The 17,972-nt window shown below is 34.5% G+C and overlaps 2 protein-coding genes across 2 annotated transcripts; both read right to left on the minus strand.

The window, feature by feature from the left end:
* Nucleotides 1-2,370: 2,370 nt before the first annotated feature.
* LOC112026392 (probable aspartic proteinase GIP2) lies at nt 2,371-3,834 on the minus strand. Its single transcript, XM_024059079.2, has one exon. The coding sequence runs from the start codon at nt 3,295-3,297 to the stop codon at nt 2,371-2,373; it is 927 nt and encodes a 308-aa protein (XP_023914847.2). The 5' UTR covers nt 3,298-3,834.
* Nucleotides 3,835-4,398: 564 nt separating this feature from the next.
* Nucleotides 4,399-5,412, minus strand: LOC136069258 (probable aspartic proteinase GIP2). The gene has a single exon (XM_065777562.1). The coding sequence runs from the start codon at nt 5,322-5,324 to the stop codon at nt 4,545-4,547; it is 780 nt and encodes a 259-aa protein (XP_065633634.1). The 5' UTR covers nt 5,325-5,412; the 3' UTR covers nt 4,399-4,544.
* Nucleotides 5,413-17,972: the final 12,560 nt, after the last annotated feature.

Raw genomic sequence — 17,972 nt, forward strand, 5'->3', positions numbered from 1 at the left:
AATCAAGTTCATTGGACTCGGTTTGTAAGCCAAGAAACCGAGTTCATTGGACTCGGTTTGTAGGCGCAGAAACCGAGTTCATTGGACTCGGTTTGGTTTAAAGGAAATTGAGTCCATTGTACTTGGTTTCCTTTCGGTTCACGTGTTTGCATGCACTCAAAAAAACTCAAGGCACGCACTCAAAAAAACTCAAGTTCAAAACACAGTTTCTCACTCTCATTCCCTCTCTCTCACTCTCTCATTCTCACTCTCTCACTCTCAGTCTCTCTCTCACTCTCATTCCCTCTCACTCTCAGTCTTTCTCTCACTCTCACTCTCATTCCCTCTCGCTCCATCGCCGTCACCGTCGTTGTCACTCTCAATCAACCTATAGATTTATATGGATTATTGTCAACTTATAGATCATCAAGTGCAATTGTGTTAGTGACAAATTTATAACACTCAATCAACATCAATCACAAAAGTTTGCGTATGAAATGCCAACAATACTAACCTCAACCAAATTTGCATATGCTCACCTTTAGTAATCTTACAAAAATAGTCATTACCAATTTCGTATTCTTTAAAAATTCCAAATCATTCTAGGGGTATGACTTTCAAAACCAATTCAAATAAGTTATGATGAACAAAAATATTATATACCAACCAGTTATCCATTGAAATCTCTGTTACAAATCTTAAACAAATATATCTTGAAATAATTTATGGTAAAAAGACTACAAATACTATCTTAGGTATCAAACTCGTAATCCATTTCATATCCATGATAAAGACCTAAAAGTACTAAATATTCCTAGCACGATCTCACAATATTAATTTTTTTAAAAACTTAGCATATTATCACAATATTTACACTAACAAACAAAACAAATATTCCCATATGTTGTAATAACATAATAATCACAATATTTGGTACTAAATATTCCCAATAATCACAATATTAATTTTTTTTTAAAAAAAATTAGCAAATAATTTAATCACAATATTTACACTAACAAAAAAAAAATTCCCAATATGTTGTAATTTAATCACAATTATTTACTAAATATTCCCAATAATTAATCATAATATTACTAGTCATTATAGATATTTTTTCTTAAGTAGATTCATGATCTTATATAAATGTGTCCTAATATTAATTTCAGAAAAGAAAAGAAAAGAAAAACTAGCAAATAATCACAATATACTAACAAATAAATTAATCACAATATTTACAATAACAAATAACAAAAACAAAACTTTTCCTAATATGTTCTAAATTTTTCTTAAAAGAAAAAACTAGCAAATAATCACAATATTGTAAAAACATTACCTAAGAGTGTTATGTGAGATGAGTGCTCTGTGAGTGCAAGTGAGGGACAGTTTAGGAAAGTTTTTTGAAGAGTATAGAACTGAGTTTCTGAAGAGTATAGAGGTGAAGGTGTGAGACCCCACGGTAAGGAGGAAAATAGGTCCTAGCTGGGACCCACGGCAACACGTGGAGGGCTAGGGACCATTCATGAAAATCGAGTCCTCTGGACTCGATTTCCAGCTCAGTACCTACATGACCATTGATGCTGTGGGATAAGACTGATGATGCTGTGAGATGAGACTGATGAGACAAGGAAATTGAGTTCACTAGACTTATTTTTTATACATAGAAACCGAGTTCAGAGGACTCGATTTCTATGTATGAAAAACGAGTCCAGTGAACTCGATTTCCATGTATAAGAAACGAGTCTAACGAACTCGATTTCTTGGCCTACATGGATCCTTGTCCACCTCAGCTGCGGGCAAAATAGGAAAATAACAACCCAAAAATCGAGTCCTCTGGACTCAAATTGTTAGAAACCAAATTACTTTGAAACGTTGCCTAACTAATGATATTGTTTGGGTTTTATAGTTATATCCTAAAAAAATCCTGGAAAATAGGTTTCGGTTTGATTTTTCACCGGGAAATAGAATTTTTTTTTTTAGCTGAATTTTTTTTATAATAATGCTGATGTTTTAAAAATAATGATGATGTGAAAAATTGTGAGAGATTCAGAGGTTTCGGTTTATATATAGATTAGCTTAGAAAATATAGCAACATATGGTATTATCACTATATATTAAGAGGATTCAGAAAGTTAGTTATGACTTCATAAAATGTCAAAAATACCCCTAATCTAATTAGATAATCTTTATTCTTAAAAAATAAAAAATAGGGTTAAAATTGTAATTCAACAAAAAAAATACCAAAGAAACTTTTTTCCTAAAAATTATCACACTTTCTATCTAAAAACTAGCACACATATGTTTAATACATTTTTTTTCCCTAAAAAATAGTACACAATAAAACCAGCAGTTTTTTTCTCACAAAAAAAAAAAAAAAAAGCAGTTTACTCAATTTCAATTCCTAAATCTTGTTTCCATGATGGTATAAGGATTAACAGTGCTGATTTTTGTTCCACCAAAGCCTTTGTGATCAATAGACAACAATGTTTGGTTTAATGGTACAACCTTTCCATTGATTTTGATGGATTTTACACCAATGAAGTATTCGGCTGAAGGGTCACCTTGTGTGTAAGCTGAGGCTGTGCTTACAGGGTTTTTGATAAGTGGGGTGTAAATGAGAGACTTAGATACATCATTGTTAGGAAGCAAAACATATGGGCCATCTCCAAAGAACATAACACCATTAGAACTTGTTGAAGAACTTAAGCAGATGGCAAACTTTCTGTGAAAGCTAAAAGCTGTAGAGAATTGTGAAGGAACTGAAATTCTTGTTCTTCCAAAGCCAGCCATACCCTTTACACCACTAGCAAGGCCTTTTAAGAGAAATGTTGAACCACAAGTGAAGATGAAGTTAGACACTGAAACTACCCTCCCTGGATTTAATCCATTTGTGGATTGAATAGAAACAACATCTTGGGCAAGCTCACCACTTGTGGCTGTGTGTGTGACACTGTTATCTGGGAATTGAGAGCATGTATTATTATTGCAACCTGGCTTAGGGGAAGAATAGCACTCTCCACAACCATTTCCATTAGCAAGCGAGCACTGGGCTGAGTGGCAACGTATAGGCTTGTAGGTAGATGAGACATAGTGTTGTTCACAATCTACCCAAAGGAATTGGCCACCAAGGTCAAGAGTTAGTTTAATAGGGACAAGAGGGGTCCTTTGGTTGAGTTGAGCAATGTATTGGAGTGATGAGGCATCCTTGGAGATTGGAAGAACAAGAGCTTTGGGTCGAAATGATGTTTGGGCTAGGGAGGAGGGGGAGATGATAAAGAAAAGGAGGGTACACAAGGGAAGGAAATGAAATGTGGAAGTCATCGGAGCTGATGCTTGGTTTTGATTGAAAAAAAAAGAGTGAGTTTCGTAAATGAAAAAGTGGTGGAGGGACGTTTTATATATAGATTGTAATGGGAATTTCTTGACATTAGTGGATAAATTGAATACTGTTTTTTTTTCCGCTGAAAAATGAATACATACTTTAGTGGATAAATTAAATACTTTGTGGCTAGCAGCTTTGCAAATGGTGACTGGGTAGTTGGTTTTGCAAGAAAAATTGGGATTGCTAGCAGCTTTATGGCTGAACTGTGGGCCCTTCGGGATGGACTCTTCCTATGTCTTCAAACCCATGCCCAAGCAGTCATAGTTGAGATGGATTCCAAAGTTATTGTTGATAATTTCACTACCGTATCCGCTATTATGGAAGATTGCAAGCAGTTGGTTGCTCAAATTCCCCAAGTAAGGTTCAACCATGTCTACAGAGAAGCAAATAAGTGTGCAGACTTTCTTGCTAAACTAGGTGCCTCAATTGATGTTGAGTTCAGTGTTTTTTCAAGTCCGCCTGTGGACCTTTTGAACTTGTGGGAGGCAGATGCCCGTGGTCTGTCCTGTAATAGGCTTTGCCCTGCCCCTGTTCTTGCTGTTTAGTTTCCTTGTTTAATTCCTTTTCTACCAACANTTTAGTTTTATAAAAATCCTTTTATGTGTAACTTGACTAACAATAGATAAATTCAAATTGAAAATTTTTATACATTGCTAGTGTCATATTATTAGAACCAATTAAAAAAAATTAGGAACAAAGAATTGAACTTAAATTCACAATTTAATGTACTGACTTTTTTTTTTTTTTTTTTTTTGGGATAGAGGTACTGGTTTTTCTTTTTGGGGAGTACTTGGTCAATTCCTACCGACACAACAACACACCAAAATTATTTCTTTTTGAACTTAAATCCTAATTTGAATTAGACTTGAATTTTTATGCAAATTGCCGGAAATATTGTATCTTAGCGACATATGGTATTGTTATATAACAGATTGGCCAGAAACATCAAAGCATATACATTGCATAGTGTCATTTTATTGGATCCACTTTTTTATTTTTTTATATAGAGAATTGAACTTAAATTCAAAATTAATGTACTGACAAATATTGGTAATTAAGGCTGTAACAAGAAATTAAGACAAGTTTTTTTGGATAGAATTAGTAGTTTTTATTTTAGCGGAGTACACGCTCAATTCCCACTGACACAATACCAAAATTATTTCTTGTGATGAAAACAAAAACCCATTCACACATTAGCGGTAAAGTTGAAGTTGGCGCAAGTTGTTTGTTGAAACAATAGCGAAGAGCTGAAGCCAAGTCTCGATGTAGCTAAATCAAATTGTAGAAGATTGTCCTCAATTTGATACCCTCCAATCACAATGGAAGTCCTTGGCTTTGACCCTCCATCCACGAACCCCAAACACAGCACATCATTGCTAACCTGAACCATAGAATTTGAGCCAAATACCCTCCAAAACACACTCTCACTTTGTAGAACAAAATCAATCTGAGGCACAGCTGGGCCAACACGTGTGCCACCAATGTTTTTGGAGCTAAAGCATGCCCCAAATGGTGCCACTGATGCCACTCTAGGAACATTCGCGAGCTCCTTGATGAAAGCTTTAATGACAGCATTGTAGATGCTTGTTTCCATGATGGTATAAGGATTAACAGTGCTGATTTTTGTTCCACCAAAGCCTTTGTGATCAATAGACAACAATGTTTGGTTTAATGGTACAACCTTTCCATTGATTTTGATGGATTTTACACCAATGAAGTATTCGGCTGAAGGGTCACCTTGTGTGTAAGCTGAGGCTGTGCTTACAGGGTTTTTGATAAGTGGGGTGTAAATGAGAGACTTAGATACATCATTGTTAGGAAGCAAAACATATGGGCCATCTCCAAAGAACATAACACCATTAGAACTTGTTGAAGAACTTAAGCAGATGGCAAACTTTCTGTGAAAGCTAAAAGCTGTAGAGAATTGTGAAGGAACTGAAATTCTTGTTCTTCCAAAGCCAGCCATACCCTTTACACCACTAGCAAGGCCTTTTAAGAGAAATGTTGAACCACAAGTGAAGATGAAGTTAGACACTGAAACTACCCTCCCTGGATTTAATCCATTTGTGGATTGAATAGAAACAACATCTTGGGCAAGCTCACCACTTGTGGCTGTGTGTGTGACACTGTTATCTGGGAATTGAGAGCATGTATTATTATTGCAACCTGGCTTAGGGGAAGAATAGCACTCTCCACAACCATTTCCATTAGCAAGCGAGCACTGGGCTGAGTGGCAACGTATAGGCTTGTAGGTAGATGAGACATAGTGTTGTTCACAATCTACCCAAAGGAATTGGCCACCAAGGTCAAGAGTTAGTTTAATAGGGACAAGAGGGGTCCTTTGGTTGAGTTGAGCAATGTATTGGAGTGATGAGGCATCCTTGGAGATTGGAAGAACACCTTGTTTAATTCCTTTTCTACCAAAAAAAAAAAAAAAAAAAAAAAAAAAAAATTAAATTAATACTTTGTGGCATAAAGTCATTGTGGAATGTGATGAGGATGGAGAGCTTGACTGCAATATATAAAAGCCTGTCGTCAACAAAGGCACCCGTCGGTGTATGGCCCAAATTGGATAGGGATGGACATGTTGACTGTTAATGTTTGACTTTGACTTTGACTTTTCACATTATTTATCCTGTAATCTTTGTATATTATAAAAGTGGCATATACGTGGTGATAATTAATAAACCTGAACCTATCCAAAATAATAATAATAACAGTAATTAATATGGGATTGCGTTTTCAATTTCGCAAATTTTCAAGATTCCAAAAATGAAGTTTTCTACTGCTTTTTCAGCATCGCGCAGTTTGGACGATTGGGTTGCCGCTAATTGTTTCAATTGAAAACCCAAATTAGCATCAACTTTATGCCACAAGACTCTTTATAAACTATTATATAAGTATTAAACTATTATATATACCAAAGAGTCTTGTTTGAAATTTTCAATAAAGACATTTATGATTCAAATTCTCGTACCTTCAATTATCAAATTATTAAATTATATATATAGTAAGAGCTAAAACACAAGGACAATAACCCAAGGTGGAAAGTCACAAGAGATGGAATACATATGCTTCAAGATTATCAATTCAACTTAATCTTTCCATATCATTGTTAAAATTATATGTTTTAGATCTAAAAGATACAAAATGACATGTCATTTAAATATTTAATTAAATCATGAAATGATCCATTTTTAAATGAACATTGTCATTTTCCATGTTAAATTGGATTCAATTCCCTTCTTTTATATATGGCTATAATTTTCAACAAATAGTTTCTCTCCAAACCGGTCAAAGGAAAATTTCTTCAACCTACAATGTAAAGATTGATAAAATCATCTACATGTATTTTTAGTCATATGACCTATTTAATTAGTTCTGTGAGTTGTTTAAATTATACACGTAGATAATTTTATTTTTTATAAAGGACTACGTAAAGATTTTAAGGAAATTCCTCCAAATTGGTGCGTAATCTTTAAAAGTTCTTATATGATTGTATATGGACAATGAAGTTGAACCACATATGTGAACAAACTGTTTTTTTTTTTATTTTTATTTATTTAAACATTCTTATGATCGCCTTTCTTTGATTTCATATTCTATTTCAGTCTTTTAATTAAGAATTTACGTGGCATTTGAGTTAAACTACCAACTCAATGATTTCATTGTTAATGTCTTAATAAGATTAACTACCACTGTGGCGAGTTTCTCATAGTTCTAATATTCAACAGCAATTATCATGAAATTGAATAGTTGTTATAGCAAATAAGACTAACAATTTTTCAAATTTTAAAAATGATATATTTTTACTTTTTTTTTTTTTTGGGTGTGATTATTAAAAATAATTTTGCTGCTAAACATGCAATCCAAATCCCTCTTCCCCCAAACCATACGCACCTAGTACGTACAGAGTAGGGAGATACCAATTCCTCCTACAAGTGTGGTGGTATTATTTCCACAATTATATTATATTCTTTTAGTATTTAGCAATTTGAAAAGTTGCATTATCTATTTTAAAGCATAATTTTATAACTCACTCAACATCTCATTTTTTATTTTTCACATTACATCTAATATTAATTATTCAGTTCAGCATAATACTGATATTATTTTTTTACCCATTAATAACAACTTTTTGCATAAGATTTATTGTAAAAAATTTATAAACGTAGCAATACTCCAAAATTAATTCCCCCCCCTCCCCCCCAAAAACATAATCTTTAATTTCTTTTTTAAAATTAAAAAAAAAAAAACTTAAATAACAACAATAAATACTAGCCCAAATAACAACAAACATAAACTAAACAAAAACAAGACAAGACCAAGTGAACAAATTATTCAACAAAATGCTCATTATAAAACAAAAAGATAAAAGTCACTAATCATTCAAATTTAAAGCTCATTCAACCTATTCATTAAAAATAATTTCTAATTTCATTTTTCCTTAAAAAATGATATCAAGAAAAATATTGTGGTTGTGAGTTCTCCTTGATGGCGATAACAGTTATACTATTTTTTTCTTTGCAATCGCAACAATTTTGCTCTCCTTAGAAACTCAACTCGCAGTTGTAGTAAATATTCAAGTTATCGCTTTATTGAATTTTGTATAATTTAAATTTCTTAGTGACCACCCTAAAAACAATTCCTAGAGCCGCCATTGACCATAACCAACATACCAAAGCCCATAACCAAAACCATCACTATAACTGACAACTAGAGCTAATAAAAAATTCCAAATCCAAAAATCAAAATTTAAAAAATCAAAACACATCCCAAAATCAAACCCATATCAAAATCCAACCTCCAAAACACATTTCAACCCACCCAAAATCAAACCAACAAAACACATATCAACCCACAAATCATGAACCCCAGATCGACCCACGAATTAGCAAGATCAATGACAAGAACAACAATTTGAGAGAGAGAGAGAGAGAGAGAGAGAGAGAGAGAGAGAGAGAGAGAGATTAAAAAGCTATAAAAACTAGGTTAAGAATTTCTATAGCAAACTCTATAGAGCATTAGAGTATTCACGTTAGTTTGTCTAAATTTTATTGTCTATTTTAACATAAAAATCCACTTTGTTTATTTTACAAAACCATTTTTACAAAATATCCACATCAAATTATCTATTTTGCCTTCTATATTATTTAAATACTCCTATTAATTATTTTTTTAATATTTTATCTAAACTCTCTCTCTCTCTCTCTCTCTCTCTCTCTCGTCCGTCATGTCTCTCTTCTTTTTCCTCTCAATCCTTAACTCAAGTTCTCCTTCCAGATCTCTCTTTTCTTCTCTTAGATCTCTCTATCTCACATATTCTCCTCTTAGCTACATTATGTCTCTCTTCACTCTAGTCTCTCATCTCAATCTTCTTTCTCCTCCTATGTCTCTTTTATCTTAGCTTTCTCTATGGCAAACATAATCACACTCATCGAAGCTTTGGAGATCTAAAGAAATCTCTCTCTCTCTCTCTCTCTCTCTCTCACAGCTGTAGCACCATTGGGTTTGTACTTGATTTTAATTTAGGGTTTGGGTTATGGGTTTTCATTTGATGTTTTGATTTTCATTTTGTGCTAATTTTTATGTGGATCTTGGGTTGATCATGTCTGATTTTCCATTGTATTTTAGGTTGATTTTCCGTTGTCGATGGTGGTGCTTGGGTGGTGATGGTTGGATGGTACTAAGTGGATGGTGGGATTTACATTTTGGTGGTAGTGCTCTTGAGGGCTTGCAAGATGAAGACCATAAGAGAACAAGAGGGAGAAAGAGAGTATATGATAATAGCTTAATTTTGCATATTTATATCATTATTATAAAGTATTATCATACTTATTTTGAGTTAATTCATGCATTTTATATTTGGTTTTGGAATAATTTTGAATAATCAATTTTGTACTTAATTGAATTTTAATGCTTCTACCACTTTTGTCCAAAAAAAAAAAAAAAAAAAAATTAATGCTTGAATTTATCTTTTGTAGGAAAATGGAATTAAATAAGTGGATTTGTACAAAAAAAAGGCTAATGGACTTTAATTTTACAAGGGCCATAATAAATTAAAAAAGGACAACCCAATTAAATTTGAGTCCTATTGGAGTTAGGAATCAAAGGAAATTTGCACCTAATCCAAGTCCAATTTGGACTAGGATTTCAGCTTGCATACCAGTTAGTATTTTGAGCATAATTTTCGGCTCCAATGTCCAATCGAGATGATTCAAGCTGGGCTAGAAATTTAACTTAAATGTCTACAGCCTTTTAGTTCACCAAAAGTCCGAATTCTAAAGTTAAATGGGCCAAAAATGTTGGTTAAGTGAAGCCTAGAAACTTGGGATTTTCTCCAAACTGGAATTCAATTTGTAATAGAATTCCTTGACATATTTAAGGCTCTTTAGCGCAAACGTTCAGAGGAGAGCTGCCATAAGAATGTAATTTAGGTTTTCTTAAATTTTCTTTACAATTTTTAGAGTTTTATGTGTTATGGCTTGCTAGAAGCCTTGCTAAGGCAAGGGGTGAAACCCAACAATTTATTGATATGTTCTTAACAATTATTTTATGGTTTTAATGCTTATGTTATTGTGTTTTTTTTTTTTTAAAATTTTTTTTTATATATTGATTTACTCACCTAGAAAAGTTTTTAGTTTTGTATAATTCTTTGATTTATCATAGACTTTGGGTATGTTAAATGCTTAGTACTCCATGCGAACTAATTCACTAGTTTTGTTTTGTCTAAAATCAATCAATTTCATAAAAAAAAAACCTTAGAAAATTAATTCTTGAGTTCTTATTGTTAAATCATGCAACTAAGATCATCCTTTGTATGAATTTTAGTTGAGTTATAAAACAAATATTGTTAAGGCTTCTAATAGATTTGTTGTGCGTGGATTCCAAAACCTTAGCGCCTTAATATATTGTTATTTTCTCTCAATTTAAATTACCTTTACGAAACCATCAAAATCACTTCAATTAAACTTTATTATTTTATTATTATTCTTTAGTGGTTTGCTAATCAATTCCCTTTTCCTTGTGGATTCAACCTCGGACTTACTAAGCTATTACTTTGCAACAACCTTGCACTTGGGAGCATTATTAAAGTCGCAGCAGTATAAGAGGAGAGGTGAGAGAAATTAATAAAATATTAAATACAAAACTACAATAACCATGTATATTTACACGGTTACTGTAGCAATTGTAGTTTTAGACCAACTAATGTGCATGAGTTTTAGGGTTAAATATGCAAAATTGAACACTTACATATTTTACATTCACGGATGTGAATGCTCTTGGCATTAGGGGTGTAAAGTCCCCCTAAATTGCTATATATTTTATAATCACACACACAAATTGAGTTTTACTTGGATGTGTATTTTTAGAAAAATTTAGCAGTTATGAATAGTAAATGGGTACTTATAGTAATTGTTGTAGTAGATTTCTATTATTTTATTCATTTTATTCTCTCTCTCTAACATTCACACTCTCTTTCTCATCTCTCACTCTTTGGCCTTGCTGGATTTGAACAGTGGTGTTGGTTTCATTCGTGGTGGCTAAGTTTCATGGGTTGCTATGGGTGAGAATGGTGAGATCGCCGTTGCCATAGACAATAATAAGAGTGAGATTGGTGGCTCACGATGAGTTTGTGGATCATAGTGAAATTATTAGGTTTGTTTGTGGGGTTTTTGGGTTTCTTTTGTTGTTGGTAGTTCATAGTGGATTTGTGGGTTTACAGGTGGTGGTGGATTTTTAAGGTTTTGTGGGTTACTGGTGGTGGTGGGTGTTTGTGGTCAAGTGGTGGTAGGGTTGTTGGTTTTTTTTGTTGGTGGTTCATGGTTAATTTGTGGGTTTATTGGTGGTGGTGAATTTCTTGATTTTAGTGGATTGTTGGTGGTGGTGATGGTGGTGTGTGGTGTAATGGTGGTGGGGTGCTAGGTTTGGCGATGATGGTTGCTGGGTTGGGATTTTGGTTTTAAGGACTGATGGTTGCTTGGAGAGAGAGAGAGAGAGAGAGAGAGAGAGAGAGAGAGAGAGAGAGAGAGAGAGAAGAATTAAAAAATATTTTATTGAAATAACTTGTAAAATAAATGAGCTGATGTGGGTGTTTTGTAAAAGTGGTAGTGTAAAATAGAAAAAGTAGGTTTTTAGTGTAAAAATGGATGTGTAAAATACAAATACTGATGCGAATGCTCTAAATATAAGAGTTTACTGTAGTTGCCTTGTCAAATTTTTAGAGTTTAAGAAATCGGTTGTTGCATATTTTAGGTAGTTTTGGTAGCTAAAATAGAATTTTGAGAGTTTTAAATCTCCTAATGCTAATGTAAGAAGTTTTATTGCTTGGCAAAGAGTTATGAAAATTCCTTACCCGAAGCTTGAACAAGTCTTGGTGGGAAAGTCCACGGTGTAAGTTTTGAGAAAAANACTAATAGAGATACCATACCCAAAAAAAAAAAAAAAGTGTGGTTATTATAAAATTTTCCATTCCCAAAAAAAAGTGTGGTTATTATATAAGTGACAGATTGATACCATTACAACAGCCAACGCAATCTTTTACACAAGCACAGGGGAAAGTTATTGGATTTGTCTTAAAGAATAACCATTGTATATATGCAGAATGATAAGAAGCTTATAAAGCAGCGTTTCTGATAGTTACACACCTAGCACTAAAGTAGTGAAATTCATAGTCCTATATATAATATACCGTACACAAAACACCTGATATATTAATTGTAAGTTGTTCTGACTTATAGTTTAGTCTCTACTGAAGCTTTAATTTTTTTTTTTTTTTTTTTTTTTTGGGGTAAACGAGGAAAATGCATTAAAACTAAAGAGAATAAGTCTCAGCACAAAGTTTGTTTAAGTACAACCCATTAGCATCTACCTCAAGAAAGGATAATATGTCCACAGGCGGACTATAATAAACAAGAAAATCTAAAACTTGGCTTGATCCTATCCTAGCAAGCTTGTCAATACATCGATTCGCTTCACGATAACAATGCTTAAAATGAATTTGGTGAAACCAAGTAACCAACATCCTGCAATCATCCAAAATAGGTGACACAATATTATTACATAGTCAGGGTTAAGCAAAACATCTAAGAGCATTCGCATCAGTATTTGTATTTTACACATCCATTTTTACACTAAAAACCTACTTTTTCTATTTTACACTACCACTTTTACAAAACACCCACATCAGCTCATTTATTTTACAAGTTATTTCAATAAAATATTCATTCCTCTCATTTTTTTATTATTTCCCTCAATTCACTCTTAATATACACGCGTTATCTCTCTCTCTCTTCTCATTTTTGCTGAACAGCTCTCTCTCTCTCTCTCTCTCTCTTCTACCTTCTCTCTTCTGCCTTCTCTCATTATTTCTCAAAAAAAAAAAAAAAAACCCAGCGACCCACGAAGAAAACCCAGTGACTTATTGGTTCACGGCGACCCACTAACCAAAGTTCACGACGACCCACAAACCGAGCTCTGATGACCCACGAACCAAGCTTCAAGGCGACCCACGAACCGAGGTTCACGGCGACCCACGAACCGAGCTCCGACGACCCACGAACCGAGCTTCACGACGACCCAGATCGTGTCTCACCCGCCGATCCATAAACCAAGCTCCGGTGACCAACGAACCAAGCTCCAAAGACCCAGAACCAAGCTCCGGCGACCCAGAACCAAGCTCCGGCGACCCAGATCGTGTCTTCACCGGCCGATCCACGAACCAAGCACCACAAGCACCGATCTATCTCTCCGTTGGTTTGTCTGTGTGGGTTTGTTTGTGCGTGGATCTGTTTTTATGGATGTGTTTGTGTGTGGGTGTGTTTGTGTTTGTGTGCATTTGAGAAAAAGAAAATGTGTTTCTGAGGTAGTTGTGCATTGGAGAAGAGAGAGAAAATTTGGGGCGAATGAAAATTATTAAAATAATAAATACACGAGCTACAGTACCCGTGTATATTTACACGGGTACTGTAGCTCGTGAAAATATATACATGATTTTGCCCCTTTTTACACCCATTGATGTGGATGTTTTTTTGCTCAAAATGTATAAAATTTACACTGCATATCTATTTTAGACATCTTTAACTAGGCTGATGCGAATGCTCTAAAATAGCTTTTAATATGTTTCTCTCTCTCTTCATTGATTTGCGTGGATATTAATGTTATTGTAATTAAAAATGTATTTTCTTCTTTAAATGCAGACGGAGATGATGTTAGAACAATTAGGACTACGTAAGGCATTCAAAACCAAGATCACATGGCTTTGCTTTTATGCATTGTTAGTATGGAAGGTCATAGTGCTTTTATTCATTGATTTGCGTGGATATTAATGTTATTGTAATTAAAAATGTATTTTCTTCTTTAAATGCAGACGGATATGATGTTAGAACAATTAGGACTACGTAAGGCATTCAAAACCAAGATCACATGGCTTTGCTTTTATGCATTGTTAGTATGGAAGGTCATAGTGTTTATAGTTCAGATAAATTATCATTTATCCCCTAAAACTTAAGCTAATATAAAATGGTATATTTAATCATTTTGATTATTATTCTGAACAGAAAATTTGTGTGCTTCGTGAAAATCAGATTCGGTTTGGTTGCACTAATTACATTTTGGGTAAATTTTGACAAATAATTTGGGACATGATAAAGACCTGTATGCTGTCTATTTTTTCATAACTATACTCTGATATGTGAATGTGTGCAACCAATTTTTTTTGTAGGATTTTTTGTTTTAATATGTCATTCTCAATGCTTTTTGCATACATTGGCCGGAGCAAGATCTAGGAGAAATAAACAAACAGCTCAAATCTAAGGTTGTACCTTGAATTCCTGGCCGTGTCAATATGTGCATGATGATTTGAATGTTCTGGTAATAAGCCTTTTATTTGTGTACTCTTAACTACAATTTTTCAGCTTGAGGAACATGGTCATCGTACTGAAGCTATTCAAGAGCCAGGAAATCCTAGCACAGTAGCACGTGAAAACCAGCTTAAGGTGCACATTCCACAAGCCAATCACAAGGACTCTGAACCCAACTTACAGATGGGGTACTGATCTCTCTCTCTCATATTTAATTGAAAGTATGGTTATTTCTTGGTTGGAGCCAACCACTTTCTGTACCACTACCTCAGTCCAAATTTTCCAGAAAAGATCAGCATTTTGTAACAGTTTTGCTTTATAATCTAACCTATTTATAGAATTTGCAGGTCAGGTATCTTTGATAGAGAGAGTTCGTTGATGCAGGTACCAGCGGCGGAGCCAGGGGGGCAAGTAGGGGCACTTGCTCCCCGGCCCCACCCAAAAAAATTGTTACTATTTACTTAACTTGCCTAGATGCATTTGAGGTGAAAACATAGAACTATTAACAAATGAAAAGTTACATAACTGTAAACAATACAACTAGCCGCTTGCATGAGATGATCATTGGGAGCATAGCCCACTTTTGCCATCTTAAAATATAAGCCCATTCTATATTAACATAACACAATTTTATTATAAAAATTATAAATAAATAATAAATAAATAAAAGACAAACAAACAGATACCTTGATGCGTGTCTAACTTATGATCTCATATTGTTTGATTTTTCTACTCCCTTTCTTTGGTAACTTTTTAAATGCATTTCTTGTATTGTAGTATAAATTAATGGTTAATAAATAGGATGGTTTTTCAAAAATAAGTTTGCATGTTAAGCTAAAATAAATAGACCTATAAGAGCATTCATAGCAGTGGTGCTATTTTTTTAGCTATTTGGTACCATAAAAAGCTATTTTATCTATGTTACCTATTCACTTTACAAAACATCCAACATCAGTAGATCTATTTTCGTTTTCAACACAATAAAATAATATATCTACTACATTATTTTATTAATTTCTTTCCTTCTCTCTATATCTCTATGTCGTGCCTCTCCACTCTCCACTCTCACTTCTCACTCTCACTTTTCACTTCTCTCCTCTATCACTTCTCTCCCTTTGTTTCCCAGCAAGTCTCGTCACCACTCTCTCATTCCCACCCATCACCATCCCAAAACCTTCCTCGTCGACGCTGGAGATGAACTCGTCGAAGCTCTCGAGGATCCAGTGGGTTGTGGGTTGTGCCGGCGCGGATTTGTGGGTTGTGCCGTGGCTGGAGATGAACTTGTCGAAGCTCTCGCCTTCCTCGCCAGCACAGGTTTGTGGGTTGTGTCATGGGTTTGTGATCTTTCTCTCTACTTTAACATAACTGCCATAGGTTTGTAGTTTGTGTTCTGTGGTGGTTGTGGATGCGCAGGTTTATGTGTTGTGGATTGTTTTTGTTTATAGCGAAGGTGATGTGGTGTGGATTACTCACCAGATCATTGGGTTAATTTGGTGGCGTGGGGCAAGGGAGTTGGGCCAGTGAGGAGTGGAGGAGTGGAGTGGGTTAATGCAATGAGCGTGGTCAATGGCGAAGCATGGGTCAGCAACGATGGGTTTGTGGCAGCTGGGCTCATGCAGATCGGCGTGGAGGAAGAGAGAAGCAAATGGAGAGAGAGTGTGGAGAGAGACACAGAGAAAAAATAGTAAAATAATAAAAAGCAATGTGAACGCATAAATTTTTTTTTTTTTTTATTACCTTTCAGCTACAATGCACAGCCAAAAATAGCTGTACACTGCAGTTGTGGAGCCAAAAAATATAGATTTGGCTCCACTATGTAAGGCACATTTTGGTGTTTGATGGTCCTAAAAATAGCAAAATAGCTATTTAGCACCACTGCTGTGGATGCTCTAACATGTAGCTTTACAAAAATAATAGAAATTTACCTAAGTTAAACTTTATGTCTATCTAACAACTAAAAATCGTTCAATTCGTAAGTAGAGTTATAACTTCTTCTTTTTTTATATAATTAAAATTTTAAAAGGATTATTCATGTAAATAAATTCCTCAATAGATAAATATAATATAATGAATATATTATTTTATTGGGAATTTTCTTGTATTTAAATACGGCTTAGCATACACATGAGTGAATTATTATTTTGCAAATTGATCTCAAATACTATATGTATATGTTTGCTTGCACGTGTATAAATGTTCTTGTCAAATGTAATTTCCCCCCCCCCCCCTCAAGTTAGATCCTGGCTCCATCAATTTTTTTTTTTTTTTTTTTTTTTTTTTTTACAAATACAAAAGTGAAGTGTCAAGTCCGTGGTCCAAAATTTTGTAGGGGGAAAAAAACCCTTATTGGCATGTTATTTTATTGTGATCAATTAAGTAGCCCAATAATTATGGGTTAAAGACAAGTCTAACAATTTCTTGGACTCACATAAAAGCACAAAATTTAACCAAAAAAAAAAAAAACCTATTTTAAACTCACATGTCTCTATATACCATTTCTAATTTTCTAGCTAGCATTATTAGCTTCCTCATCATCCTCAAAAGACATTGGATCCACTAACATTAATAGTTTTTACTCCTTGTCAATATCAATAAGATTTTTATCCCAAAACACCAAGTCAGTGATGAGTTACAAAGCTCATTAATAGTGCATGAACAGAAGTTTCAGAGATGAAATGGTGAGAAACAGGCTTTGAAAGTGACATCTGAAGAAAAGTTTTAGAGACAAAATAGTGAGGAACAGGCTGTGAAAATGACATCTGAAGGGGGAAGAGGTCGTGGTCTTGGTACCTACACAGGAAGAGGAAGAGGAAAAGGTCGAGCAGACTTCAACAAGGCAATTGTAGAGTGTTACCGATGCCATCAACTTGGACATTTTTAGTATGAATGTCCTTCTTGGAACAAAGAAGAAAATTATGCAGAGCTTGATAAGGAAGAAGAAATGCTTTTGATGTCGTATGTGGAGTTGTATAAGGCCAGAAGAGAAGATGCATGGTTCCTTGGTTCAGGCTGTTCTAATCACATGAGCGGCAATCGAACTATGTTCAATGAACTCGATGAAAAATTTCGACATTCGGTAAAATTGGGGAACAACACTAAGATGGATGTGATGGGAAAGGGAAGTGTGAAGCTGCTGCTGAATGGAGTCAATCATGTTGTTGCTAAGGTATACTATACTCCAGAGTTGAGAAATAATCTCTTGAGCATAGGACAGTTGCAAGAGAGAGGCTTGGCTATTTTGATCAAGGAAGGGGTGTGCAAGATATTTCATCCAGAGAAGGGTTTGATAATTCAAACCAACATGAGTGCCAATTGGATGTTTATCTTGCTGCCTCAGTCTCAAGCTCCCTCTTAAGTACAATTTGATCAGTGCCTTCACACAAGAACTCAAAACTTGTTTCATATTTGGCATTGAAGGGCATTTGAGTTACAAGGGTTTGATAACCTTGCTGTACAAGAACATGGTACGTGGACTTCTTCAACTCACTGCCTCAAGTGTGACATGCACTGATTGCATTAACGGGAAGCAACACCGTGACCCTATTTCAAAGAAGAGTACTTGGAGAGCACCTCAGAAGTCGGAACTTATTCATGCAGATATTTGTGGTCCGATCACTCCTACATCTAACAGCAACAAGATGTACATTTTAATATTCATTGATGATTATAGTAGAAAAGCATGGGTGTATTTCTTGGTAAAGAAGTCAGAGGCTTTAAACTCTTTTAAATGCTTTAAAACTATGGTTGAAAAA

This window comes from Quercus suber, unplaced genomic scaffold (genome assembly GCF_002906115.3).
Source record: "Quercus suber isolate HL8 unplaced genomic scaffold, Cork oak 2.0 scaffold_159, whole genome shotgun sequence".
Lineage (NCBI taxonomy): Eukaryota > Viridiplantae > Streptophyta > Magnoliopsida > Fagales > Fagaceae > Quercus > Quercus suber.